Below are 26,545 nucleotides of genomic sequence, written 5' to 3'. Positions count from 1 at the left end.
TATTGTTAATCGTAAGAAGAATCATGAGAAACTATGTTAGAAGTTTGAGGGGGACCATGAGGAGCCTGTGCTTGGATGAAATCTATGTATACAATAGAGCAATATAAGTTTAATAATTAACATGAAAGTTATAGAACGATAGAATATAAAAACATGTTCGTCCCTAACCCATGTCGGGGTCAGATTTGGGTTTGTACCCCTGACACCCAGAGCTCTCTTTTCCAAATCTAAAGCACACTCTGGGCACTCCTGCATCCTCCCAACACCACGTTTGTGTCCCTGAGGTGCCTCCAGCTCTTCAATTAAAGCCCCTACATAGAATCATTCTCGTGATTATGTGTTTCTGAACACTGACACCCTGATTGTCACCTTGTCCCCAGACATCCACGTCTGCCTGCCCAGCCAGTTCAAGTGCACCAACACCAACCGCTGCATCCCCGGCATCTTCCGCTGCAACGGGCAGGACAACTGTGGGGACGGAGAGGATGAGAAGGATTGTCGTGAGTGGGGGACTCTGGGGGTCAATTGGGGGCTGCTGTGGGTCAGATTGAGGGGTTCAGGTCTGTGTCTTGGGGTGTTTGGCTCCCTGGGTTGTGCCAGGGCTTTCTCCATACCCCTGGTCTCTGCAGACCCTCTGTTGCCGTCATCTCTACTGCTGTTTCCTAGTGGGAATGAAATAAATGAAATCTTTAAATCCCTTGAAGTGGATTTGGGCTGAGCCTGTTGCCCAGCTGAGGGATCTGCCCTGTTTCCTAGTGGGAATGAAATCTTTAAAGTCCCTTGATGTGGAATTTGGGCTGAACCTGGATCTGGTGGCCTCTGCCCTGTTTCCTAGTGGGAATCAAGTTTTAAATCCCTTGAAATGGATTTGGGTTGAAGCTGTTGCCCAGCTGTGAGATCTGGTAGCCTCTGCCCTATTCCCTAGTGGGAATGAAATCCTTAAATCCCTCAAAGTGGATCTAGGCTGAGCCTGGATCTGGTGATCTCTGCCCTATTTCCTAGTGGGAATGAAATGAATTAAATCTTTAAGTCCCTTGAAGTGGATTTGGGCTGAGCCTGTTGCCCAGCTGAGGGATCTGCCCTGTTTCCTAGTGGGAATGAAATATTTAAAATCCCTTGAAATGGATTTGGGCTGAGCCTGTTGCCCAGCTGAGGGATCTGGTAGCCTCTGCCCTGTTTCCTAATGGGAATTAAACATTTTAAATCCCTTGATGTGTAATTTGGGCTGAGCCTGGATCTGGTGGCCTCCACCCTGTTTCCTAGTGGGAATGAAATCCTTAAATCCCTCAAAGTGGATTTGGGCTGAGCCCGTTGCCCAGCTGAGGGATCTGGTGGCCTCTGCCCTGTCCCCTCACAGCTTGGAGTCTTCTGGAGCCATTTTATGGCTCTGCTCCATCTCCACTGAGCCCCTTGTGATCCCTGGAGCACCCACACACCTCCCAGCCCCACAGCTGGTTTTTGGGGAAGGGAATGGCTGTCCCTGCCTGCCCTGCTGCCCTTCCTGACCCCCCTTTCTCCCTGCTGCAGCCGAGGTGACCTGTGCCCCCAACCAGTTCCAGTGTGCCATCACCAAGCGCTGCATCCCACGGGTCTGGGTGTGCGACCGTGACAACGACTGCGTGGACGGCTCTGATGAACCTGCTAACTGCAGTAAGGCACCTGTGTGTGGGGAGGGGGCTCTGACCAGTGTGAAATGATCACACCTGGCACTTCTGTGTGCTGGAGGGGTGGCAAGTCCCTGCTCCAGTCCCTTCTTGATCCCTGCTCAGTCCCTGCTCTGTCTCTGCTCAGTTCCTGCTCAGTTCTACCCCAGTCTGTGCTCAGTTCTACCCCAGTTTCTGCTCAGTCCCTGCTCGGTCCCTGCTCTGTCTCTGCTCAGTTCCTGCTTAATTCTACCCCAGTCCCTCCTTGGTCCCTGATCAGTTCCTGCTCAGTTCTACCTTGATCTCTGCTCAGTCCCTGCTCAGTTCCTGCTCAGTTCTACCCCAGTCCCTTCTCAGTCCCTCCTTAGTCCCTGCTCAGTCCTTGCTCAGTCCCTGCTCAGGTCTTGCTCGGTTCTACCTCAGTTCTACCCCAGCTCCCTGCTCTGTTCTTGCTCAGTCCCTTCTCAGTCCCTGCTCAATTCCTGCTCAGTTCTACCCCAATCCCTGCTTAGTTCCTGCTCAGTTCCTGCCTGGTTCTACCCCAGTTCCCTCCTCAGTCCCTGCTCAGTTCTACCTTAGTCCCTCCTCAATCCCTGCTCAATTCCTGCTCAACTCTACCCCAGTCCCTCTTCAGTCCCTGCTCAGTCCCTGCTCAGTCTCTGCTCAGTTCTACCCCAGTCCCTACTTAGTCCCTGTTCAGTATCTGCTCAATTCCTGGTCAGTTCTACCTCAGTCCCTGCTCAGTTTTACCCCAGTTCCTCCTGTGTCCCTCCTCTGTCCCTGCTCAGTCCCTGTGTGCAGTGGCTGATGCTCTTGGTGTCTCTGTCCCGCTGGGATCCTCCTCCCCTGAGATCCTCCAGGGATCCTCTCTCCCTGGAGAACTCCTTGAAAAGGAGGAAGATCCCCTCATCTCCAGGCTGTCCATCATCCCTGCAGAGAGCAGCACAGTGCTGAGCAGCGCTGACCCTGCCCTGTGTCCCTTTGTCCCCTGCAGCCCAGATGACCTGTGGTGTGGATGAATTCCGCTGCAAGGACTCGGGCAGGTGCATCCCTGCACGCTGGAAATGTGACGGGGAGGACGACTGTGGGGATGGATCTGATGAGCCCAAGGAGGAATGCGGTGAGTGGAGGCCTTGGGGACAAGCCAGTGTCATTTTGTGTCCCTGTTCCCTGAGGGACAGGCTGGCCTGGAGCTGGCTGGCTTCTCTGAGGTGGCCCAGGAGCTCCAGCTGCTCCTTTTTGGGGTGGTGTGGGCAGGGTTGGGTCAGAGGGAGGTGCAGGGGTAGTGCTGACCCCTGTCCTGGTCCCTGTCCCTGTCCTGTCCCTCCCCATGTTCAGGGCCTTGCTGACACCTGTCCCTGTCCCATCCATCCCCTCCTTGGGGCAGTGCTGACCCCTGTCCCATCCCTTCCATCGTGTGGAACAGTGCTGATTTCTGTCCCTCCCCATGTTCAGGGCACTGCTGACCCCTGTCCTGGTCCCTGTCCCTGTCCCTGTCCCTGTCCCTGTCCCTGTCCTGTCCCTCCCCATGTTCAGGGCACTGCTGACACCTGTCCCTGTCTCATCCTCCTGTCACAGGGCAGTGCTGACCTCTGTCCTTGTCCCATTCCTGCCCTCACTGGAGCAGTGCTGATCCCATCCCTGTCCCATTGTACGGGGCAGTGCTGACCCCTGTCCCCGTGCCATCCATGTCCCTGTGCCATCCATGCCCTCCTTTGGGGCAGTGCTGACCCCTGTCCCTGTCCCTGCTGTCCCCCAGCAGCCCTGACCTGTCCCTGTCCCTGACTTGTCCCCATTGTCCCCAGATGAGCGCACATGTGAGCCGTACCAGTTCTCTGCCCTGTCCCTGTCCCTGACCTGTCCCTGTCCCTGCTGTCCCACCAGCAGCCCTGATGTGTCCCTGTCCTGTCCCTGTCCCTGACATGTCCCTGTCCCCCCAGACGAGCGCACGTGCGAGCCGTACCAGTTCTCTGACCTGTCCCTGTCCCTGTCCCTGTCCCTGACATTTCCCTGACCTGTCCCTGTCCCTATCCATGACCCTGTCCCTGACCTGTCCCCATTGTCCCCGCTGTCCCCAGACGAGCGCACGTGCGAGCCGTACCAGTTCCGCTGCAAGAACAACCGCTGCGTGCCGGGCCGCTGGCAGTGCGACTACGACAACGACTGCGGGGACAACTCCGACGAGGAGAGCTGCAGTACGTGCCACTCCCCTGCCCCTGCTGTCCCCATGGGGGAGCACTGCTCAGGGGACAGGTTTGGGCCACCCCAGCCAGGACAGGGCTGTCCTTGTGCCATCCATGCCCTCCTTTGGGGCAAAAATGTCCCTGTCCCTTTTCCCATGCCATCTATGCCCTCCTTTGGGGCAATGGTGACCCTGTCCTTGTCACTGTCCCTGTGCCATCCATGCCCTCCTTTGGGGCAGTGCTGACCCTGTCCCTGTCCCTCTCCCTCTCCCCGTCCCTGTCCCTATCCCATCCATGCCCTCCTGTGGGGACAGCACTGACCCTGTCCCTGTGCCAATGAGACACCCCAAAGGTGACAAGTGACACTCAAGGGGTGACCCCAACACCCTCCCTGCAGCAGCATGAGAGGCCCAGCAGAGTCACCTGAGGGCACCTTGTCCTGCTTTGCCACCAAGCATCACCCCCTGTGTCACCTCCTTCATGGCAGTGCCACCTGGGATGGCAGTGGGGACACACAGAGGGTCCCAAGCTGCCCATGGGATGGCACCAGGGTTTGCTGCCCACCCCACAGCACCCAAAGGGGTTCCAGGCTGCCCATGGGATGGCACCAGGGTCTCTGCTTGATCCTGTCCCACCCCACAGCACCCAGAGGGGTCCAGTCTGCCCAGGGTCTGCTGCCAGCCCCTCTCCCACCCCACAGTGCCGACTGGGTCTCTCTGATCTTCCTGCAGCTCTTCAGGGTGCAGCTTTTGTTTTTTCTTTTCTGTTGATTTCCCGTCGTGTTTTTTGAGTTTTGTGCCATTTCACCTCATCTTATGTTTTTCTCCATTTCCACACTGTCGTTATGGGGCACACAGAGGTAGGTTCCTGCCAAAATCTTTTAATTCCGTGTTACAGTCTCTCTCTAAAACCCAGTGAAGACAATAATTTCTAGGTGGGACTGGACAGTCCAGGTGGATTTATTGAGCATCAGCACAAGCATCTCCATCCATGGAACTGGGGAGGGTCTGACCCTGCTGCTCTGCAGGGCTCTGCATGGCTTGGATTTGGCTCCAAACCCCATCCCCACCTCTCCCTGCTCCCTCTGGACACCCCCTGTTCCCCACAGTCCTGTGCCATGAGTGGGGGGTCCCTGTGCCCCAATACCCCTATGGGGGCTATAGGGAGGGGAAGGGTCCCAAAAGCCATCCCAGGTGGGCGGCTGTGCCAGGTGCCATCCTGCTGGATGTGGCACAGGCTGTGCCAGTGAGCTGTGAGCTGTGCCCATGCCCTGTGAGGGGGCACAGGGGTGAGGCTGGGCACTGCCAGGGCACTGCTGCAGTTCCTCCTGCAGCTGGGGTGGGCAGCAGTGGGGCTGGTGCTGCCCTGTGGAGAGGAGTGACCTCAGTGACCACAGTGTCCCCCAAAACCCCCACAGGGATGGTGTGGGAAGGGTTTGGGAGTTGATACCAGCTGTGCTCCTCTGGTAGCTCTGCCTGTATCCCCTGTCCCCAGTGCTACTGGCCATGTGTCTGTGTCACCCTGTGCCCCTCCAGCTGCTGACCAGGGACACCCCCTGCCCTCACAGGCTGTTCTCACACTCTGTGCTCTGTCCCCAGCACCCTGACAGCCAGGCTGTGTGGACACAGTGTCCCCCAAACCCTCCACAGGGAGTGGTGGGAGTTGGTACCAGCTGTGCCCCTCTGTGAGCTCCCATAGCTCTGCCTGTACCCCCTGTCCCCAGTGTCCCTGTCACCCTGTGGCCCCACAGTTGCTGGCCAGGGACACCCCCTGCCCTCACAGGCTGTCCCCACGCTCAGGGCACCCTCTGTGCTCTGTCCCCAGCACCCAGGCCCTGCTCTGAGAGCGAGTTCTCCTGTGCCAACGGCCGCTGCATCGCGGGCAGGTGGAAATGCGACGGTGACCACGACTGCGCCGATGGCTCTGACGAGGTACGAGCAGGATGGGGACACAAAACCTCCCTTCTGCCCCTGCCCTGGGGCGGTGGCAACAGCACAGGGGCCTGCCATGCCCACTGTGTCCCTTGCTTGTCCCCTGCAGAAAGACTGCACCCCTCGCTGTGAGTTTGACCAGTTCAAGTGCAAGAACGGGCACTGCATCCCCATGCGCTGGCGCTGCGACGCCGACGCCGACTGCATGGATGGCAGCGACGAGGAGAACTGTGGCACAGGGGGTAATGGCACTGCTGGGTGTCCCCCGGGGCTGCTGGTGTCCCCCAATCCCTGCCCTGGTGTCACTGTGTCCCTGCTATGGGTGGGAGTGCTGCTCTGTGTGTGTGTCCCAATCTGGAGCGTGCACGGACATGGAAATGCCTCAGCTCTGGAGACCCCCTGTGCATGTGGGAAATTGGAATTGCAGCCCCAGAGTGGGGGTTTGGCAGGAGGGAAGCATGAGATGACGTATCCCCTCTTGCAGTGACATGTCCCCTCTTGCACTGATGTGTCCCTCTGTTGTTCTGCCATGTCCCCCTTGCACTGACACGTCCCCTCTTGCACTGACATTTTCCCCCTTGCTCTGATATGTCCCCCTTGCCCTGACACATCCCCTGTTGCACTGACACATCACCCCCTTGCCCTGCCGTGTCCCCCCTTGCCCTGCCATGTCCCCTGCTGCACTGACATGTCCCCTGTTGCTCTGCCATGTCCCCCCTTGCTCTGCCATGTCCCCCCTTGCCCTGCCATGTCCCCTCCTGCACTGACATGTCCCCCTTGCTCTGTCACAGTCCGCACGTGTCCCCTGGACGAGTTCCAGTGCAACAACACCCTGTGCAAGCCCCTGGCCTGGAAGTGTGACGGGGAGGACGATTGTGGGGACAACTCAGACGAGAATCCTGAGGAGTGCTGTGAGTGACACTGCCCCTGTCCCCAAGCCCCATAGCCCAGGATGGGGGGGACACTCCTGGAGCCTGAGCACCAGAGGGGGATTAGAGGGGGACCAGAGGGTCTGGGGGGGACCTCTGGGGGGTGGCTGGTGCAGGTGAGGGCTTGGAAGTTGTGACTGTGTTCACAGGGGTCTGAAGATGAGGGAAGAGATAGGATTTGACTCTATGTTTCAGAAAGCTTGATTTATTATTTTAATATTATCAATAATAATTTTAATAATATTATTATTTATAATATAAAATATATTTCTAATATATATAATAGATTTAGAAGATATATTTTAATATATCATTATTAATAATTTTAATAATATTATTATATTGTTTATAATATAAAATATATTTCTAATATAATATATTCATAGTACATTTTAATATATTATTCTTAATTTCATAATTATACTTAATATTAATATATTTATAATTTCATTTCTATTTAATTTATATTTAATTTTAATTTAATTTATAATTTATTTTAATATATTATTTTAAATACATTTAATATTATTATTTAATATATATTATATTATATTATATTATATTATATTATATTATATTATATTATACTATTTTATTCTATTTTATTCTATTTTATTATATATATACACATATATATTATATACTATATTATATTAAAACTATACTAAAAGAATAGAATAAAGGATTTCATCAGAAGGTTAGCTAAGAATAGAAAAAGAAGGAATGATAACAAAAGCTTCTGTCTGGGACAGAGTCTGAGCCAGCTCACTGTGATTGGCCATTAATTAGAAACAACTCTGAGACCAATCACAGATGCACCTGTTGCATTCCACAGCAGCAGATAATCAATGTTTACATTTTATTCTTGAGGCCTCTTGGCTTCTTAGGAGAAAAAATCCTAAGTAAAGGATTTTTCATCGAAGATGTCTGTGTCAGGGGGTGACTCTGATTGAGGGGCTGGTGATGAGGAGGGAGGACTGACATGTCCCCTCAGTTTCTTAGGAGAAAAAATCCTAAGGAAAGGATTTTTCATAAACCATGTCTGTGTCAGGAGGTGACTCTGATTGAGGGGCTGGTGATGGGGAGTGGGCTGGGTGAGGAGAGGGCTCACAGCAGCCAGATTGTCTCTGCTTCAGTCTCTCTGCTTCAGCCTCCGGAGCCCTCTGGGCCGCGTGGGACAGCCCTTAGCGGAGAGCTGAGCGGGGGCAGAGGCCGAGCAGCAGCTCGTGTGACATGTGTGACAGCCTGGCTCCGGCGTCTCCTTTCACCGTCACCGTTTGTTTCTGTTTGCTGGTGCAGTGAAATTCCAGTGTCCCCCCAACAGACCGTTCCGCTGCAAGAACGACCGCGTGTGTCTGTGGATCGGTCGGCAGTGCGACGGGATCGACAACTGTGGAGACAACACGGATGAGAAGGACTGCGGTGAGTGAGGGGGGCTGATCCTTCTCCCTCAGCTCTGCCACTGCAGCTCTGAAATGCTGCTCAGGTCCAAAGGGTGCTGCTGGAGCAGTGGGGAGATGGGGGCAGGACACCGGTGACATCTGCTGCCGTTTGCGCTGCCTGACTCCTTGGTATGCAGCAGGTGTCATGGCTTTCACAGCACATCAGGACATGGAAACTGTGGTGCATATTCAGGGAGAAGGCATGAAACTGGAAGCCTGGGACAGAAATGTCTCCAAAAGGTGCTGTTTGAGCAGTGGGGAGAAGGGGACAGGACGCCAGTGACATCTGCTGCTGTTTGTGTTCCTTGATGTGCTCTCCTGGTCACAGGACGCTTTCACAGCACATCAGGAGATGGAAACTGTGGTACATATTCAGAGAGAGGGCATGAAACTGGAAGCCTGGGAGAGAACATGTCCAAAGGGTGCTGCTTGAGCAGTGGGGAGATGGGAGATGGGAACAGGACACCAGTGCTGGCTCTGGTGACATCTGCTGCCATTTGCGCTCCTTGGTGTGCTCTCCTGGCCACAGGAGGTGTCATGGCTTTCACAGCACATGGAAACTGTGATATATATTCAGAGAGAAGGCATGAAGCTGGAAGCCTGGAAGAGAACATGTCCAAAGGGTGCTGCTTGAGCAGTGGGGAGATGGGGGCAGGACACCAGTGACATCTGCTGCCCTTTGCTCTCCATGGTGTGCTCTCCAGGCCACAGGAGGCTTTCACAGCACATCAGGAGATGGAAACTGTGAGACATATTCAGGGAGAAGGCATGGAACTGGAAGCCTGGGAGAGAAGCAGGAGCATGGCAGGCATTGTGGTTTTCTGAGCCTCACAGGCCTGAGCCTGCCTGGCCAAGCTGCCTGGAAGTCACTGTTGGCCTTTGGGAAGGCCCTCCCAGAGCCCAAAGTTCAGCCCAGCTGTTGGGGTTGGCTTTTGGTCTTTCTTCCCAAAATGAGGTCTTGGGGTTGGCTTTGCCCAGTCTTTCTTCCAAAATCAGGTGTTGGGGTTGGCTTTTGGTCTTTCCTCCCAAAATCAGTTGTTGGGGTTGGCTTTTGGTCTTTCCTCACGAAATCAGGGATTGGGGTTGGCTTTTGGTGTTTCCTCCCAAAATTGGGGTTGTGGATGCAAGGTCCCAAGTCCCTGCCTGCTCCCAGAGGGTCCCGTGGACATGGGGGTCACATCTGCTGTCCCTCACCCTCAGAGTCACCCACGGCCAAGCCCAAGAGCTGCAGCCAGGACAAGAACGAGTTCCTGTGTGGGAACAAGAAGTGCATCAGTGCCAACCTCCGCTGCAACTTCTTCGATGACTGTGGAGATGGCTCTGATGAGGAATCCTGCTCCCACGGTGGGTGGGGGAGCTGGGGGGCATGGTGGGGACTGGGGGGGACTCGCTGTGACACGCGTGTGACACACGTGTCCCACCACAGAGCACAAGTCATATGACTGCAAGACCAACACCACCATGTGTGGGGACGAGGCCCACTGCGTCCAGTCCCAGTCCACCTCCTACTGCACCTGCCGTAGAGGCTTCCAGAAGGTTCCAGACAAGAATTTTTGCCAAGGTATGCTGCTGGAGAGCCTCAGGATTGGGCTGTGGGGTTTGGTTTTTATCAGTGAGGCATGATTTCACAGGTGGGATGATGCCCATGGTGTCCAACACCACCATGTTGGGGATGAGGCCCAGTGAGTCCAATACCATCATGTGTGGGGATGAGGCCCACTGTGTCCAACACCACCATGTGTGGGGATGAGGCCTACTGTGTCCAACACCATCATGTGTGGGGATGATCAACACCACCATGTGGGGGGATGAGGCCCACTGTGTCCAACACCACCATGTGGGGATGAGGCCCAATGTGGCCAACACCACCATGTTGGGGATGAGGCCCATTGTGTCCAACACCACCATGTTGGGGATGAGGCCCACTGTGTCCAACACCACCATGTTGGGGATAAGGCCCACTGTGTCCAGTCCCAGTCCACCTCCTACTGCACCTGCCGTAGAGGCTTCCAGAAGGTTCCAGACAAGAATTTTTGCCAAGGTATTTCCTGCTGCTGCTGGAGAGGCCTCAGGATTGGGCTGTGAATTCTGGTTTTTACCATTGAGATGTGATTTCACAGCTGGGATGGGGTGGGGTGGCAAGGATGGTGTCCTTGGGGTCTGTGGGGGCAGTTTTTTGTTCTTCCCCTGATTCCACCTCCCCCTGCCCAGACATCAACGAGTGCCTGCGCTTTGGGACTTGCTCCCAGCTCTGCAACAACACCAAGGGCTCCCACGTCTGCAGCTGCGCCAAGAACTTCATGAAGACGGACAGCATGTGCAAGGCAGAAGGTCAGGAGGGAACAGGGACTCACGTGGGTTCTGTGTGTGCCCAGGAGCCCCCCAGAGCTCCTGTGGGAATCCTTTGCTCTTCCCTCCAATCCATTGAGTCCCACAGACCCCAGAGAGACTCCACAGAGACCTCACAGACCCACAGGGACCCCACAGAGACCCCACAAATCCCATTGAGTCCCAGAGATCCAACAGAGACCCCACAGACCCACGGGGACCCCACAGAAATCCCACAGACCCCACAGAGACCCCACAGATCCCATTGAATCCCAAAGACCCCACAGAGACCTCACAGACCCCATAGAGACCCCACAGACCCAAATGAAATGCAGCTCTGTCAATCCTCCTCCTCCTCCTCCTCCTCTTCCTCTTCAGGCTCTGAGCACCAGATCCTCTACATCGCAGATGACAAGATCAGGAGATCCCCACTCCTGGCTGAGCCCCTCTTCCCTGTCCAACCCATGCCAACCTCTACTCGTCCTCCTCCTCCTGCTCCTCGTCCATGTCCTCCTTGTCCCCCTTGTCCTCATCTTCGTCCTCGTCCTCCTCCTCCTCCTCCTCCTCTTCCTCCTCCTCTACATCGCAGATGACAAGATCAGGAGATCCCCACTCCTGGCTGAGCCCCTCTTCCCAGTCCAACCCATGCCAACCTCTCCTCTTCCTCTTGAGGCTCTGAGCACCAGATCCTCTACATCCAACTCATGCCAACCTCTCCTGCTCCTCCTCTTCCTCTTCAGGCTCTGAGCACCAGATCCTCTACATCGCAGACGACAACAAGATCAGGAGCATGTACCCCTTCAACCCCAACTCCGCCTACGAGCCGGCCTTCCAGGGCGACGAGAACGTGCGCATCGACGCCATGGACATCTACGTCAAGGGCAACAAGATCTACTGGACCAACTGGCACACGGGCAGGATCTCCTACCGGGAGCTGCCCGCCTCCTCGTCCGCCTCCACCGCCTCCAACCGCAACCGGCGCCAGATCGACGGCGGCGTCACCCACCTGAACGTGAGCGAGCTCTGCCAGGGCATGGAGGGATGGGCTGGTGGTTTCCTCTCCTCTCACTGTCCCCACTCTGCCCTATTGGAATTAAATACCAATAGAGCTGGATGGGACATGCCTGGGTTCATCTGGCCCTTGCTGCTTGGCCAGAGGCAGCAACTGTGGTGGTTTCACCTCAGAGACACCTTTGGCTGGCTGGATATTGCAACAAAAGTGAGGGTGCCACCTCAAAGGTGTCTTCCCTGACTGATCCGTCCCCAGGATCGATCTGCCCCATGTTGGGCACCAAGATATTGGAATTAAATACCAATATAGATGGATGGAACATGCCTGGGCTTGTCTGGCTCTTGCTGCTTGACCAAAGTTGGCATCTGTGGTGGTTTCACCTCGGGGGTCTCTTCCCTGACTGATCCATCCCCAGGATGGAGCTGCCTCACACTGGGCACCGTTATATTGGAATTAAATACCAATATAGCCAGATGGAACATGCCTGGGATTGTCCAGTCCTTGCTGCTTGACCAAAGGCAGCAGCTGTGGTGGTTTCACCCCAGAGATACCTTTGGCCAGCTGGATATTGCAGCTGGGTGCTTGGGACAAGTCCAGGCTTGCAAGGAGCTCAGGTTTACCTCTGGCAGAGAAGCTTTAAGGCCATGGTGAAGGAAAGGAGTCGGTTCTGCTGGAGGGTTTGGATCCAGAGCTTTGTTGTGGCCCACAGGCCTCTGAATGCAGCAACAGCTCCAACAGAACTTCCCCACCCCGTGGTTGCTGTTCCTTTTAACCCCGGGGAGAGGGGCAGGGAAGGGGTAGGGAGCCACCAACCAGGTAAGGGGGGGGAAATCTCAGGGAACAAATGACACCTGGATGGCCCAATGTCCCCAGGGCTGAGAGGCATCTTTTGAACTTCACCAATCACATGACACCCTTCTGGAATGCCAAGATTGACAGAGAGCACTCAGCAAGGAGCAAGGGAGGGGAAGGGAGAGGTGATTGGCACACCTGGGGAAAGAACCAGCATGACTGAGACAGGCTGTTCCATCACACCACAACACTGCCCCACACAGATCTCAGGGTTGAAGATGCCAAGGGGAATCGCCATCGATTGGGTGGCCGGGAACATCTACTGGACGGACTCGGGGCGGGACGTGATTGAGGTGGCGCAGATGAAGGGCGAGAACCGCAAGACGCTGATCTCGGGGATGATCGACGAGCCCCACGCCATCGTGGTGGACCCACTGAGGGGGTGAGGGACTTCCCATCCTTCTGTCTGTCTCTCACAGCACTCCCCTCATCACCCATGTGTCCCAGGATCATGCTCTGTGTCTTCTCAAGTTGTCTGGTGACTCCAGGATACCATGGGGATGATGTGGAAGGATTTCTCCTCCCTGGTTATTGGTCTGTCCTGTTCCTCTGGGACTTCCCATCCCTCTGCCCAGCCCTCACCTACCCGTGTGTCCCAGTGTCACGCTTTGTGTCTTCTCAAGTTGCCTGGTGACTCCAGGATACTGTGGGGATGGTGTGGGAGAGTTTCTCCTCCCTGGTCATTGGGTTGTCCTCTTCCTCTGGGACTTCCCATCCCTCTGTCCATCCCTCATCACACTCCCTTCACCACAAACCCACCCATGGGTCACTCTCTGTGTCTTCTCGAGTTGCCCCAGAGTTGCCTGGTGACTCCAGGTTGCCATGGGGATGGTGTGGGAGGGTTTCTCCTCCTTGGTCATTGGGCTGTCCGGAATTGACAACTGTGGATGGAAAGTTCCCCTGGGACTTCCCATCCGTCTGTCCATCCCTCACAGCACTCCCCTCACCACCCATGTGTCCCAGGATCACTCTCTGTGCCTTCTTGAGTTGCCTGATGACTCCAGGATGCTGTGGGGATGGTGTGGGAGGGTTTCTCCAATTCCCCTGGGATTGACCTGCCTGTGTCCTTACAGAACCATGTACTGGTCAGACTGGGGCAATCACCCCAAGATCGAGACAGCTGCCATGGATGGGACTCTGCGGGAGACCCTGGTGCAGGACAACATCCAGTGGCCAACAGGTGAGGCAGACAGGTGACAGGAAGGGGGACAAAAGCCACAATGGGGACACATTCAACCCATTTCTGTTGGGGAGGGTTGTTCTGAGGGCTCAGAGCCCCATGGCAGAAGGGTGTAGGGCAAGTGGGGGTGCTGCTGTGTGGGTCAGCTGCTCAGGAGGGGCTTGAGGGCTCACTGAGGGCTGTGTCCCCCCAGGTCTGGCTGTGGATTACCACAATGAGAGGCTGTACTGGGCTGATGCCAAGCTCTCCGTCATCGGCAGCATCCGCCTCAACGGCACTGACCCCGTGGTGGCCATCGACAACAAGAAGGGTAAGGGGTGTTCCATGGGGGTCCCTGGCCTCAGAACCCACCCCAAATCCCCAAATCCCCAAATTCCTGCCTCCACATGTCTTCTGCTGGCTTCCCCAGGGCTGAGCCACCCGTTCAGCATCGACATCTTTGAGGACTACATCTACGGCGTCACCTATATCAACAACCGCATCTTCAAGATCCACAAATTTGGGAACAAGCCCGTCACCAACCTGACCTCCGGCCTCAACCACGCCACCGACGTGGTGCTCTACCACCAGTACAAGCAGCCAGAGGGTGGGTGAGGGCCTGGGACCCCCACCCTGCTCCTGGGGTGGTGGGGAGGTGCTAGGGGGTGATACCGGGTGTGAGGTGCCGGAGGGTGAGGGAGGTGTCGGCAGGGATTGGGAAGAGGGGACTCAGACCCCCAAGTTCTTACCCAAAGTGGGGGTGTCTGGGTGGGCAGAGCAGGGGGTTGGTGAGGTGGATTTGGGGAGTCCAACTGGCCAGGTGGTGACCTCAGGGCATGGATGGGACACCACAGAGCTGTGGAGAGGAGTGTCCTAGAGGAGCAAGAAGAGTTGTGGGTCACCATGCTGTCACTACCCTGCTGTCCTCACCATCTGTGCCCTCTCCTCCTACACTGAGTTTGAGGGGACTCAGACCCCCAAATTCCTGCCCAAAGTGAGGATGTCTGGGTGGGCAGAGCTGGGGGTTGGTGAAGTGGTTTTGGAGAGTCCAGCTGTCCAGGTGGCAACCTCAGGACCTCAGAGCATGGATGGGGCAGCACAGAGCTGTGGAGGAGAATGTCCTAGAGGAGCAAGAAGGGCTATGGGTCACCACCTCACTGTCCTCACCATCTGTGCCCTTTCCTCCTGCAGTGACCAACCCTTGTGACCGTAAGAAGTGCGAGTGGCTCTGCCTGCTCAGCCCCAGTGGCCCCGTGTGCACCTGCCCCAATGGCAAACGCCTGGACAATGGCACCTGTGTGGTTGTCTCCTCGCCCACCGTGTCCCCTGTAGGTAGGTGACACCAGAGAAGGTGAGGATGAGGATGAGGAGGGAGGTTGGGTCCTGCCAGCACAGCCCTGCTCGCTTCCATCCCCTCCGTGCCTCTGTGCATCTATATTTATATTTTTATATTTATATTTAGGTATATTTAGGTATATTTATATCTATATCATCTATATCTATATTATCTATATCTTATTTGTATTTATATTTATTTATGTTTATATTTATGTCTATAAATTTATATCCATATTTATATCTGTATCTGTATATCTATATCTATGCCATATTTATATTTATATTTATATTTATATTTATATTTATATTTATATTTATATTTATATTTATATTTATATTTATATTTATATTTATATTTATATTTATATTTAACCCCACCACACTACTTAAGAGAACTAATGCACCATCACTTTCTAACACAACACATATAACATTCACTTGAATATTCACCAAAAACCAAGCATAAAATTCACATTTTTTATATTTTTCACATTTTTCACCCCTCCCTGGCAGTGCCCACCACCGATACGTGTGACCTGGAGTGCCTGAATGGTGGCAGCTGCTTCCTGAATGCCCGCAAGCAGGCAAAGTGTCGATGCCAGCCCCACTACAGCGGGGACAGGTGCCAGATCAACCAGTGCTCAGGCTTCTGCCAGAACGGGGGCACCTGCGCTGCCTCCCCCTCAGGTGAGCCAGGGGGTCACGGATGGATGGACACACGGACAGACAGGTGGGGTGTTGGGGGAGATGGAACAGGAAAGCCTTGTAAATATGATTGAGTTTGAGAATATGGAAACTATAAGCGAGATGGAAATGAAAGCAAGTTTAGGTGAACCAGGCGGGATCACAGACGGACAGACACACAGACAGTCAGGGAAGATGAAACAGGAAAGCCTTATAAATATGATTGTCTGGCAAAAGATTTTGAGAATATGGAAAATGTAAGTGAGATTGAAGTGAAAGCAAGTGTAGGTGAGCCAGGTTGGATCACGGACAGACAGACGCACAGATAGACACACACACACACACACACACACACACACACACACACACACACACACAGAGGTGAGGATGTTGGTGAAGATGAAACAGAAAGCCTTATAAATAGGCTTGCTTGGCAGAAGATTGTGAGAATATGGAAACTATGAGTGAGATTGAAGTGAAAGCAAGTTTAGGTGAGCTGGGAGGGTCACAGACAGACACACAGACAGACACACAGACAGACAGGTGAAGTGTTGGGGAGATGAAATAGGAAAGTCTCATAAATAGGATTGCCTGGCAAAAGATTTTGGAAATAGTTAGACTATAAGTCAGGTTGAAATGAAAGCAAGTTTAGGTGAACCAGGGGGGGTCACAGACAGACAGACACACGGACAGAGAGGTCAGAGACACAGGCAGAGAGGTGGGGATGTTAGGGAAGATCTGGCAAAAGATTTTGAGAATATGGAAACTATAAGCGAGATTGAAATGAAAGCAAGTTTAGGTGAGCCGGGGGGGATCACAGACAGACAGACACACAGACAGACACACAGACAGACAGGTGAAGTGTTGAGGAAGATGAAACAGGAAAGCCTTGCAAATATGATTGCCTGGCAAAAGATTTTGAGAATATGGAAAATATAAGCAAGATTGAAATGAAAGCAAGTTTATACTTGCTTGGCAGAAGGGGCCCAAAGAGGAGTTTTTAGGGTTTAAAATGTAACACAGTATGGTGATGTAATGATTCTTATAGGCTGTATGGAAATGCTGTAGGATTTGTATCTTGTACTAGATTGGTTAGTGAGAATCAGAATATTCAACACAGAAGAAGATTTATTGTATTGGAACGGGAACCTCGCTCTCTCATCCTCTTACTCTCTCCCCCTCTCGTCCTCTCTACCCCTCTCTTCTCTCAGTCCTGCTCCGAGCTGTGGTTGGCAGCTCCAAACAGATCCCTGCACTTCAATAAACCCCAAATTCCACAACCAAAAGAAGATTTATAACGGGAACCTCGCTCTCTTAGCCTCTTTACCTCTCTCTCCCTCTCTCAGTCCTGCTCCAGCTGTGTCTGGCAGCTCCCAGCAGCTCCCTACACTTGGCCCTTTGCAATAAACCCGAAATTCCACGACCAGAAGATTTATTGTATTGTAATGGGAGCCTCACTCACTCTCTCATCCTCTTTGCCACTCTCTTTACCTCTCTCTTTACCCCTTTCTTCTCTTGGGGCTGCTCTGAGCTGTGCCTGGCAGCTCCCAGCAGCTCCCTGCACTTGTCCCTTTGCAATAAACCCCAAATTCCACACCCTGGCGTCAGAGATCTCTCATGTCCGTCTGTCCTGACCCTCCTACAGAAGGAACTAACATGTTCTTTCTCCCCAGGAATGCCCACCTGCCGCTGCCCCACGGGTTTCACGGGCCCCAGGTGTAACCAGCAGGTGTGCTCGGGTTACTGCCAGCACAACGGCAGCTGCAGCGTCAACCAGGGCAACCAGCCCAGCTGCCGCTGCCCGCCCTCCTTCATCGGGGACCGCTGCCAGTACCGTGAGTGGCACTGCTGGGACACGGCTGGCACGGTGGGGGGCACGTCAGGGGGGTGGGTGGCACTCATTTGGGGACATCTGGGGACAGCACCGGGGCGCTGGGAGGGTGGGGGACACTCATTTGGGGACGTGTGGGGACGATTTGGGTGTTAAAAGGGTGGGTGTCACTCATTTGGGGACATCTGGGGACAGCACCAGGGCGCTGGGAGGATGGGGGACACTCGTTTGGGGACGTGTGGGGACGATTTGGGTGTTAAAAGGGTGGGTGTCACTCATTTGGGGATGTCTGGGGATAGCAGTGTTGGAAAGAGTGTTGGAAGGATGGGTGTTCCTTACCTGGGGACATCTGGGGACAACAATTGGGATGTTAAAAGGATGGGTGTCACTCATTTGGGGATGTCTGGGGACAGCAATGGGGACATTAAAAGGATGGGTGTCACTCATTTGGGGACGTCTGGGGACAGCAATGGGGACATTAAAAGGATGAGTGTCACTCATGTGGGGACAGCAGTGGGGATGTTGGGAGGATGAGTGTCACTCTTTGGGGATGTCTGGGGACAATAATGGGGGAGTTGGGAGGATGGGAGTCGCTCACCTGTCTGGGAATGTCTGGGGACATCGGGAGGGGGAGTTGGGAGGATGGGTGTCACTCATTTGGGGATGTCTGGGGACAATTTGGGTGTTAAAAGGATGAGTGTCACTCATTTGGGGATGTCTGGGGACAACAATAGGGGGTGTTGGGAGGATGGGTGTCCTTCATTTAGGGATGTCTAGGGCCAGAAATGGGGACATTAAAAGGATGGGTGTGCCTCACCTGTCTGGGGACAGTAGTGGAGGGTGTTGGGAAGATGGGTGTCACTCACCTGGGGGTGTCTGGGGACAATAATGGGGGAGTTGGGATGATGGGTGTCACTCATTTGGGGACACTGGGGGACAACAATGAGGACATTAAAAGGATGAGAGTCACATATCTGTGTGGGGACAGCAGTGGGGATGTTGGGACGATGGGTGTCACTCACCTGGGGATGTCTGGGGACGACAATGGGGGCATTAAAAGGATGGGTGACACTCATTTGGGGACATCTGGGGACAGCAGTGTTGGAAGGGGTGTTGGAAGGATGGGTGTCACTCATCTGTGGATGTCTGGGGACAACAATGGGGCATTAAAAGGATGGGTGTCCCTCATTTGGGGACATCTGGGGACAACAGTAGGGGATGTTGGGAAGATGGGTGTCCCTCACCTGTCTGGGGACAGCAAGGGGGGGCATTAAAAGAATGGGTGTCACTCATTTGGAGATGTCTGGGGACAGTAATGGGGACGTTAAAAGGATGGGTGTCATTCATTTGGAGATGTCTGGGGACAGAAATGGGGGTATCAGGAGGATGGGTGTCCCTCACCTATCTGGGGGCAGCAGTGGGGGAGTTGGGAGGGTGGGTGTCACTCATTTGGGGACATCGGGGGACAGCAATGGGGGCATTAAGAGGATGGGTGTCACTCATTTGGGGATGTGTGGGGACATAAATGGGGGCATCAGGAGGATGGGTGTCACTCAGGGATGTCTGGGGACCACAGTTGGGGATGTTAAAAGGATGGGTGTCCCTCATTTGGGGACATCTGGGGACAACAATTGGGATGTTAAAAGGATGGGTGTCCCTCATTTGGGGACATCTGGGGACAGCAATTGGGATGTTAAAAGGATGGGTGTCACTCATTTGGGGATGTGTGGGGACAGCAATTGGGATGTTAAAAGGATGGGTGTCATTCATTTGGGGATGTGTGGGGACAGCAGTGGGGTGTGTTGGGAGGATGGGTGTCACTCACCTGTCTGGGGACAGTAATGGGGGCATTAAAAGGGTGGGTGTCACTCATTGGGGGATCTCTGGGGACATCAGTGGGGACATTAAAAGGATGGGAGTCACCTGTCTGGGGACAGCAGTGGGGGAGATGTTGGGAGGAAGGGTGTCACTCATTTGAGGGTGTCTAGGGACAATTTGGGTGTTAAAAGGGTGGGTGTCCCTCATTTAGGAATGTCTGGGAACATTAGTGTGGGATGAGAAGGATGGGTGTCCCTCACCTGGAGATGCCTGGGGTCAGACCTCTAGGGACAATGCCAGAGTGTTGAGCTGCCAACCCTCTTTTGTGTTTTTCCCACCCTCTATGTCCCCTCTGGTGACAACACCAAAGGATTGGGCTCCCATTTTCCTCTCATTTGTGGGAATCCCTGAGAGCAGCCCCCATGGGATTGGATTTCCAGCTCCCCCTCTTTGCTGGGATGCTCTGTGGGATTGGGGGGCTCCTCTGGAGGTGCTGCCCACCCTGACCCCCTTGTCCCCCCCAGGACAATGCTTTGATTACTGCGAGAACGACGGCGTGTGCCAGATGACAGCCAGCGGTGCCAAGCAGTGCCGCTGCCCCCCTCAGTTCGAGGGTGCCCAGTGCCAGGAGAACAAGTGCTCCCGCTGCCAGGAGGGCAAGTGCAGCATCAACAAGCAGAGTGGAGAGGTCTCCTGCATGTAGGTGTTGGGAATGTGGGGCTGGAGGGGGGAAAATGGGGTGGTGGGCACAGGGAAAAGCAGAAAAAAATTGGTAGGGATGGCCAGAGCTGGGTGGGTAACTCAGGGTGGATAAATCTGCGAGGATGAGGAGGAGGTGGATGTGTCTCAGTGTGTCCCCCAGAGCCCATTCTGGTGTCCCAGGGGTGGGATGAGCCCAGAGCTGAGTCCTGAGGGGCTGAGGGGGCACAGAACACCCGAGGGATGGCACAGAACACCCCAGGGATGGCACAGAACACCCAGGGAGGGCACACAACACGCAAGGAGGGCACAGAACACTCAGAGAGGAGCACAGAACACCCGAGGGATGGCACAGAACACCCAGGGAGGGCACACAACACCCCAGGGAGGGCACACAACACCCCAGGGAGGGCACAGAACACCCTGGGGGTGGCACAGAACACCCCAAGGATGGCACAGAACACCCTGGAGGGGGCACAAAACACCCGAGGGATGGGCACAAAACACCTGAGGGATGGCAGAGAACACCCAAAAGGGGGCACAGAAAACAGGATGAGGAGGATGTGGAGGGGGAAAAAGGGGTGGTGGGCACAGGGAAAAGCAGAAAAAACCTGGCTGGGATGGCCAGAGCTGGGTGGGTAATTCAGGGTGGATAAATCTGCGAGGATGAGGTGGATGTGTCTCAGTGTGACACAGAACACCCCAGGGCGGGCACAGAACACTCGGGGATGGCACAGAACACCCCAGGGAGGGCACAAGGCAGGTGGGGGTAGCACAGAACACCCCAGGGCGGGCACAGAACACCCCAGAGATGGCACAGAACACCAGAGGAGGGCACAGAACACTCGGGGATGGCACAGAACACCCCATGGATGGCACAGAACACCCCAGGGAGGGCACAAGGCAGGTGGGGGTAGCACAGAACACCCCAGGGTGGGCACAGAACACCCCAGGGCGGGCACAGAACACCCCAGGGCGGGCACAGAACACCCAGAGGAGGGCACAGGGCATCTGGGGGTACCCATGGCGCTGACCCCCTGTGCCCCCCCCAGCTGCCCCGATGGCAAGATCGCCCCGAGCTGCCTGACCTGTGACAATTTCTGCCTGCACGGCGGCACCTGCTCCATCAGCGACAAGAGCCAGCTGCCAGAGTGCCAGTAAGAGACGAGGGGGAGCTTTGAGGGGGGGTTCAGAGGGGCCGTGTGTCCCTCCGGACGTCACTGACGCCCCCCGATGTGTGTCCCCGCCCCGGCCCCACCCCAGCTGTCCCTCCCTCCCGCCCTGCATGGCCCTGCCCCGCTAACCCCGCTGCTCTCCCTGCTGCTCTCCCCCAGGTGCCCGGCGGGCAGGACGGGCCCGCGCTGCGAGGAGATGGTGCTGGGCGAGCAGCAGAGCGGCCGTGAGTGGGGGACAATGGGGGGCACCCCCTTCCATGCCACACAACACTGAGGGGGGTTAATGGGGGATAGGATAAGTGGGGGGCACTGGGGGACACCCCCGTTCCATGCTATGCCACACACAGGGGGTTAATGGGGGATAGGAAAAGTGGGGGGCAATGGGGGACACCCCCGTTCCATGCTATGCCACACACAGGGGGATTTTTGGGCTGGTTTTTGGGGGGCAGTTTGTTGATGGGCAGGTTAATTTGGGGGCAGTGTGTGACCCCTCCTTCCATCCCACACCACACCCAAGGGGTTTTTTGGGCACTTTTTTGGGGGGCAGGTTAATTTGGGGGCAGTGTGTGACCTCCCCTCCTTCCATCCCACACCACACACAGGGGGTTTAATGGGGGATAGGAAAAGTGGGGGGCACTGGGGGACACCCCCCGTCCATGCTATGCCACACACAGGGGCGTTTTGGGGCTGGTTTTTGGGGGGCAGGTTTAAGTGGGGGGCGCTGGGAGACACTCCCCTTTCCTTGCCACGCCAAACCCAGGGGGTTTTTTGGGCACTTTTTTGGGGGTCAGGTTAATTTGGGGGCACTGTGTGACCCCCCTTTCCATCCCACACAACACCCAGGGTTTTTTTGGGGGGGCACTGTGTGACCCCTCTTCCATCCCACGCCACACCCTGGGGGTTTGTTGGGCAGTTTTTTGGGGGGCAGATTAATGTGGGGGCACTGGATCACTCCCCTTCCATCCCACACCAAACCCCCGGGATTTGTCGGGCACTTTGTTGGGGGGCAGTGTATGACCCCCCCCCCCCCCCTCCATGCCATACCTAGGGCATTTTTGGAGGGGACAGGTTAATTTGGGGGCACTCTGTGACCCCTGTTTCCATCTCAAACCACACCCAGGCTTTTTTTTTTTGGGCGTATTTTTGGGAGATAGGTTAATTTGGGGGCAGTGTGTGACCCCCCCTTCCATCCCACATCACACCCAGGTGGTTTATTGGGGGTCAGATTAATTGGGGGTGACCCCCAATGAATGGGGATGGGTGACCCCCCCTTCCATGCCACACCACACTAAAGGGGTTTCTTGGCCAGTTTTTGGGGGACAGGTTAATTTGGGGTCAGTGGGTAACCCCTGTTTCCATTGCACGCCACACCCATCGGTTTTTTGGGGGGATATAGATTAATTTGAGGGCACTGTGTGACCCCATTTCCATCCCAAACCACACCCAGGAGTTTGTTGGGCAGTTTTTTGGGGGATATAAGTTAATTTAGGGGCAGTGGGTGACCCTCCTTCCATCCCACACCACACCCAGGGGTTTTTTTGGGGGGCAGGTTAATTTGGGGGCACTGTGTGACCCCCTTTCACTCCACACCACTCCCATGGGTTTTTTGGGGGATATAAATTAATTTGGGGGCACTGTGTGACCCCCTTTCACCCCACACCACACCCATGGGTGTATTGCTGATCCCTGTTTACCCCTGAGCACCTCCTGCCGTCCATCCTGTGGTGAAAGGGGGGACAGTCCCACCCCAAGCTGCCCCCCATGTCCCCAGGCTCTGACTGTCCCGTGCCTTCCTCTCTCAGGAACCGCCTCCATCGTCATCCCCATCCTGCTGCTCCTCATCCTCCTCACCGTGGTGGCTTTCGTGTGGTACAAATGGAGAATTAAAGGGTGAGTGATGCCATGGACAGGGACAGGAGCTCCCCGAGGGTTTGGGGACACTCTGGGGGTGTCACTGACCCTGTGCCCCCTCCCCATCAGTGCCAAGGGCTTCCAGCACCAGAGGATGACCAACGGTGCCATGAACGTGGAGATTGGGAACCCCACGTACAAAATGTACGAGGGGGAGCCCGACGACGACGTGGGGGAGCTGCTGGATGCTGACTTTGCCCTGGACCCCGACAAGGTGAGGGGGGCTGGGGGGTCTGCAGGGTCCTGCCCAAAGTGCTGGGGTGGGGCTTTGAGGGGTCGCAAAGTCTTTGGGGACACTGAAGGATCTCAAAGGTTTTGGGTTCTCTGAGAGGTTGCAAAGGCTTTGAGGGATCACAAAGGTTTTGGGGCTGAGGGGCTCTGAGGGGTCTCAAAGGTTTTGGGGTCTCTGAGGGGTTTCAAAGGTTTTGGAGTTGGGGGGGCTCTGAGGGGTCTCAGATTTTGGGGCTGGGGGGCTCTGAGGGGTCTGGAAGGTTTTGGGGTTGGGGGGATTCTGAAGCTTCACAAAAGCTTTGGGTTGGGGGCTCTGAGGGGTCTCAAAGGTTGTGGGGTTTCTGAGGGGGCACAAAGGCTTTGGGGTCTCTAAAGTTACAAAGGTTTTGAGGTTGGGGGGGTCTCAAAGGTTTTGGGGTCTCTGAGGGGGCTCAAGGGTTTGGAGTTGGGGGGCTCTGAGGGATCTCAGATTTTGGGGCTGGGGGACACTGGATGTTCACAAAGGTTTTGGGGCTGGGGAGCTGTGAAGGGTCACAGAGTTTTTGAGTTGGGGGATCAGAGGGGTCTCAGATTTTGGGGCTGGGGGGCTCTGAGGATTCTGAAAGGTTTTGGGGTCTCTGAGGGGTCACAAAGGTTTTGAGACCGGGGGGCTCTGAGGGATCTCAAAGCTGGGGGGCTCTGAGGGGTCTCAGATTTTGGGGCTGGGGGGCTCTGAGGGATCTCAAAGCCTTTGGAGTTAGAGAGATGTGAAGGGTCTCAAACGTTTTGGATTGGGGGGCTCTGAGGGATCTCAGATTTTAGGGCTGGGGGGCTCTGAGGGGCCACAAAGCTTTTGGGGCAGGCAGAGCCAGCAGAGCTGCCCCATGTCCCTTGAGTAGGTCCCATCTACTGGGGGCTCTCACCGAGTGACCCCAGCATGGGGACCACCCCCAGAAATGGCATTGCTGGGCGGGGGGGGGGGGGGGGGGGGGATGTTTGGATATCTGTGCCCCCTCCCACCTTTTCCCCCCGCCCCCCTTTTTTTGCAGCCCACCAACTTCACCAACCCCGTGTACGCCACGCTCTACATGGGCGCCCACAACAGCCGCAACTCCCTGGCCAGCACGGACGAGAAACGGGAGCTGCTGGCCCGGGGGGGGGACGACGACCTGGCAGACCCCCTGGCATAGATGGGGGGGCACGAGGGGGCCGGGGGGGGGCCACGAGCCGCTGTATAAATGTACAAATGAAGGATTATTACTTTTCTATGTGAGCAGTATTATTACCTGTATATTTCCCCCCTCTCCCCCACCCCTGGTTTCAGGCCAGACCCGGCTTTTGTTTTGGTTTTTTTGTTTTTTTTTTTTTTTGTTTTGTTTTATTTGAAATTTCGTTACATTTGGTTTATTTGAAATCTCTTGACATTCCCCTTTTCCCCCTCTCCCCACCTCTCCCTCCTCAAACACATCGGGGCTGGGGGTTGGAGGGGGACACTTGGGGGTCATTGCTGGGGAGGGGGCACAGCTTGGGGGCAGGCACAGGAGGGTCCCACATGCTCCCAAACCCCCCCTAAGTGCAGAGCTCCCCTCCCCAGGGACCCCCATTTGATTCCCCCACCTCAATTTGCTGCTCCCTTGTCCTGCAGCTCCTCCCCAGCCCCTCATTCTCCTCCCTCCCATTTTTCACCCCATTTTCCCCCTCCATCCCCTCTTTTCTCCCCATTTCCCCCTTCCCCTTTTTTCCTTCTGCCCTCCCCAATTTTCCCCTCCTTCCCCTCTTTTCCTTCCCCAATTTTCCAATTTTCCCCTCCCTCCTCTCTTTTCCTTCCCCCTCCCCAATTTTCCAATTTTCCCTTTTTTCCTTCCTCCCTCCTTTCCCAATTTTCCCCTCCCTCCCCTCTTTTCCTTCCCCCTTCGTTCTCCAATTTTTCCCTCCCTCCCTTCTTTTCCTTCCCCCCTCCCCAATTTTCCAATTTTCCCCTCTTTTCCTTCCCCAATTTTCCAATTTTCCTTCCCCCCCTCCGTCCCCAATTTTCCCAATTTCTCCTCCCTCTCTCTGCCTCCCTTTCCCCCATTCCCTCCCCGACTGTTACAGGGGTCAGGATGAAGCCCCCAGCCCCACTGAGCTGTGGGATGGGGGGGGGTCCCCAACCCCTCACCCCCCTCCTCTCTCCTGCTCTCCAACATGCACATTTTTTAACAGGAAAAATAATAAAAAACCCAAAAAAATGCAAAAAAAAAAATCCCTGGAAATGACCTAGCTTTTATAGTAGAAATAAAGAAATAAACGCATGTGGGGGGGGCGGGGGGGGGACACCCCATCCTTTTATTGGGGGGAAATGTTTTAATAATTTTTGCTGGATTACTTTACAACTAAACAAAACAGATATTGTTATAAATAAAATTTTTAAAAAGTGAAGCGTGGGCTGATGGTTGGAGAGGGGGTAAGAGGGTGGAGGGGGAAGTTTTTTGGGAATGGGGATGGGGAGAGGGGAAAGGGGAATTGGGAGAAGGGAATGGGGAATGGGGAACTGGGAATGGGGAATGGGGAAATGGGGATGGGAATGGGGAAATGGGAATGGGGAGAAGGGAAAGGGGAATGGGGAAGGGAGAATGGGGAATGGGGGAATGGGGAAATGGGGATGGGGAGTGAGGAATGGGGATGGGGAGTGGGGGAATGGGGAATGGGAATGGGGGAATGGGGATGGGGAAATGGGGAGAAGGGAAAGGGGAATGGGGAATGGGGAATGAGGAATGGAGAATGGGGAAATGGGGAGAGGGAAAGGGAAAGGGGAATGGTAAAGGGGAATGGGGGAAAGGGAACCAGGAGCGGGAATCGGCACCGGCGGCGCGCGCGGTCCCGGGAGCCGCCACCAGATGGCGACACCGCCATCGAGAACGCGCTGGGGGGCAGCAGTGTTCCCCCCAATGTGACTCCCCCTTGTCCCCCCATGTGTCACCTTCCGTGTTACCCTCCAGTGTGACCCCCCTGTGTCCCCCTATGTGTCCCCTCCCGTGTCTGCCCCTCCATGTCCCCCAACGTGTCACCGCCTTCGTGTCCCACTTGTACGCCCCCATGGATCCCCCCATAAGTGCACCCTGAATATCTCCCATGTCCCCCACTGTGTCCCCCATGTCCACCCAGTGTGTCCCCCATGTCCCCCATTGTCCCTCATGTCCCCTGAGTGTCTCCTGTGTCCCCTCACTGTATCCCCCATGTCCCCTCTGTGTCCCCCATGTCCCCTGAGCATCCCCCATGTCCCCTCTCTGTGTCCCCAATGTCCCCCATTGTCCTCCGTGTCCCTGAGTATCCCCCATGTCCCCCATTGTGTCCCCCGTGTCCCCTCAGTGTCCCTCATGTCTCCACTGTCCCCCACGTCCCCCCTCTGTGTCCTCCATGT

At 55.0% G+C, this 26,545-nt stretch overlaps 1 protein-coding gene across 4 annotated transcripts in view; it reads left to right on the top strand.

Annotated features, from left to right (window-relative positions):
* The window catches only part of LRP1 (LDL receptor related protein 1), a 124,213-nt gene extending 98,824 nt beyond the window's left edge, over nt 1-25,389 (top strand). For all 4 annotated transcript variants that reach the window (XM_058822044.1, XM_058822041.1, XM_058822042.1 and 1 more), the window contains exons 65-89: nt 381-500; nt 1,528-1,650; nt 2,638-2,763; nt 3,722-3,838; nt 5,651-5,757; nt 5,867-5,999; nt 6,549-6,668; nt 7,986-8,108; nt 9,329-9,472; nt 9,555-9,689; nt 10,340-10,459; nt 11,197-11,468; nt 12,524-12,702; nt 13,394-13,500; nt 13,694-13,810; nt 13,910-14,086; nt 14,671-14,811; nt 15,331-15,504; nt 17,175-17,336; nt 19,675-19,849; nt 20,902-21,006; nt 21,184-21,248; nt 22,827-22,914; nt 23,005-23,149; nt 24,195-25,389. In XM_058822044.1, the coding sequence (XP_058678027.1) occupies nt 381-500; nt 1,528-1,650; nt 2,638-2,763; nt 3,722-3,838; nt 5,651-5,757; nt 5,867-5,999; nt 6,549-6,668; nt 7,986-8,108; nt 9,329-9,472; nt 9,555-9,689; nt 10,340-10,459; nt 11,197-11,468; nt 12,524-12,702; nt 13,394-13,500; nt 13,694-13,810; nt 13,910-14,086; nt 14,671-14,811; nt 15,331-15,504; nt 17,175-17,336; nt 19,675-19,849; nt 20,902-21,006; nt 21,184-21,248; nt 22,827-22,914; nt 23,005-23,149; nt 24,195-24,335 (3,416 nt within the window). In that variant the 3' untranslated portion in view covers nt 24,336-25,389. The remainder of the gene's footprint in view (nt 1-380; nt 501-1,527; nt 1,651-2,637; nt 2,764-3,721; nt 3,839-5,650; nt 5,758-5,866; nt 6,000-6,548; nt 6,669-7,985; nt 8,109-9,328; nt 9,473-9,554; nt 9,690-10,339; nt 10,460-11,196; nt 11,469-12,523; nt 12,703-13,393; nt 13,501-13,693; nt 13,811-13,909; nt 14,087-14,670; nt 14,812-15,330; nt 15,505-17,174; nt 17,337-19,674; nt 19,850-20,901; nt 21,007-21,183; nt 21,249-22,826; nt 22,915-23,004; nt 23,150-24,194) is intronic.
* Nucleotides 25,390-26,545: the final 1,156 nt, after the last annotated feature.

This window comes from Ammospiza caudacuta, chromosome 31 (genome assembly GCF_027887145.1).
Source record: "Ammospiza caudacuta isolate bAmmCau1 chromosome 31, bAmmCau1.pri, whole genome shotgun sequence".
Lineage (NCBI taxonomy): Eukaryota > Metazoa > Chordata > Aves > Passeriformes > Passerellidae > Ammospiza > Ammospiza caudacuta.
This window is presented reverse-complemented; position numbering and strand designations above follow the sequence as displayed.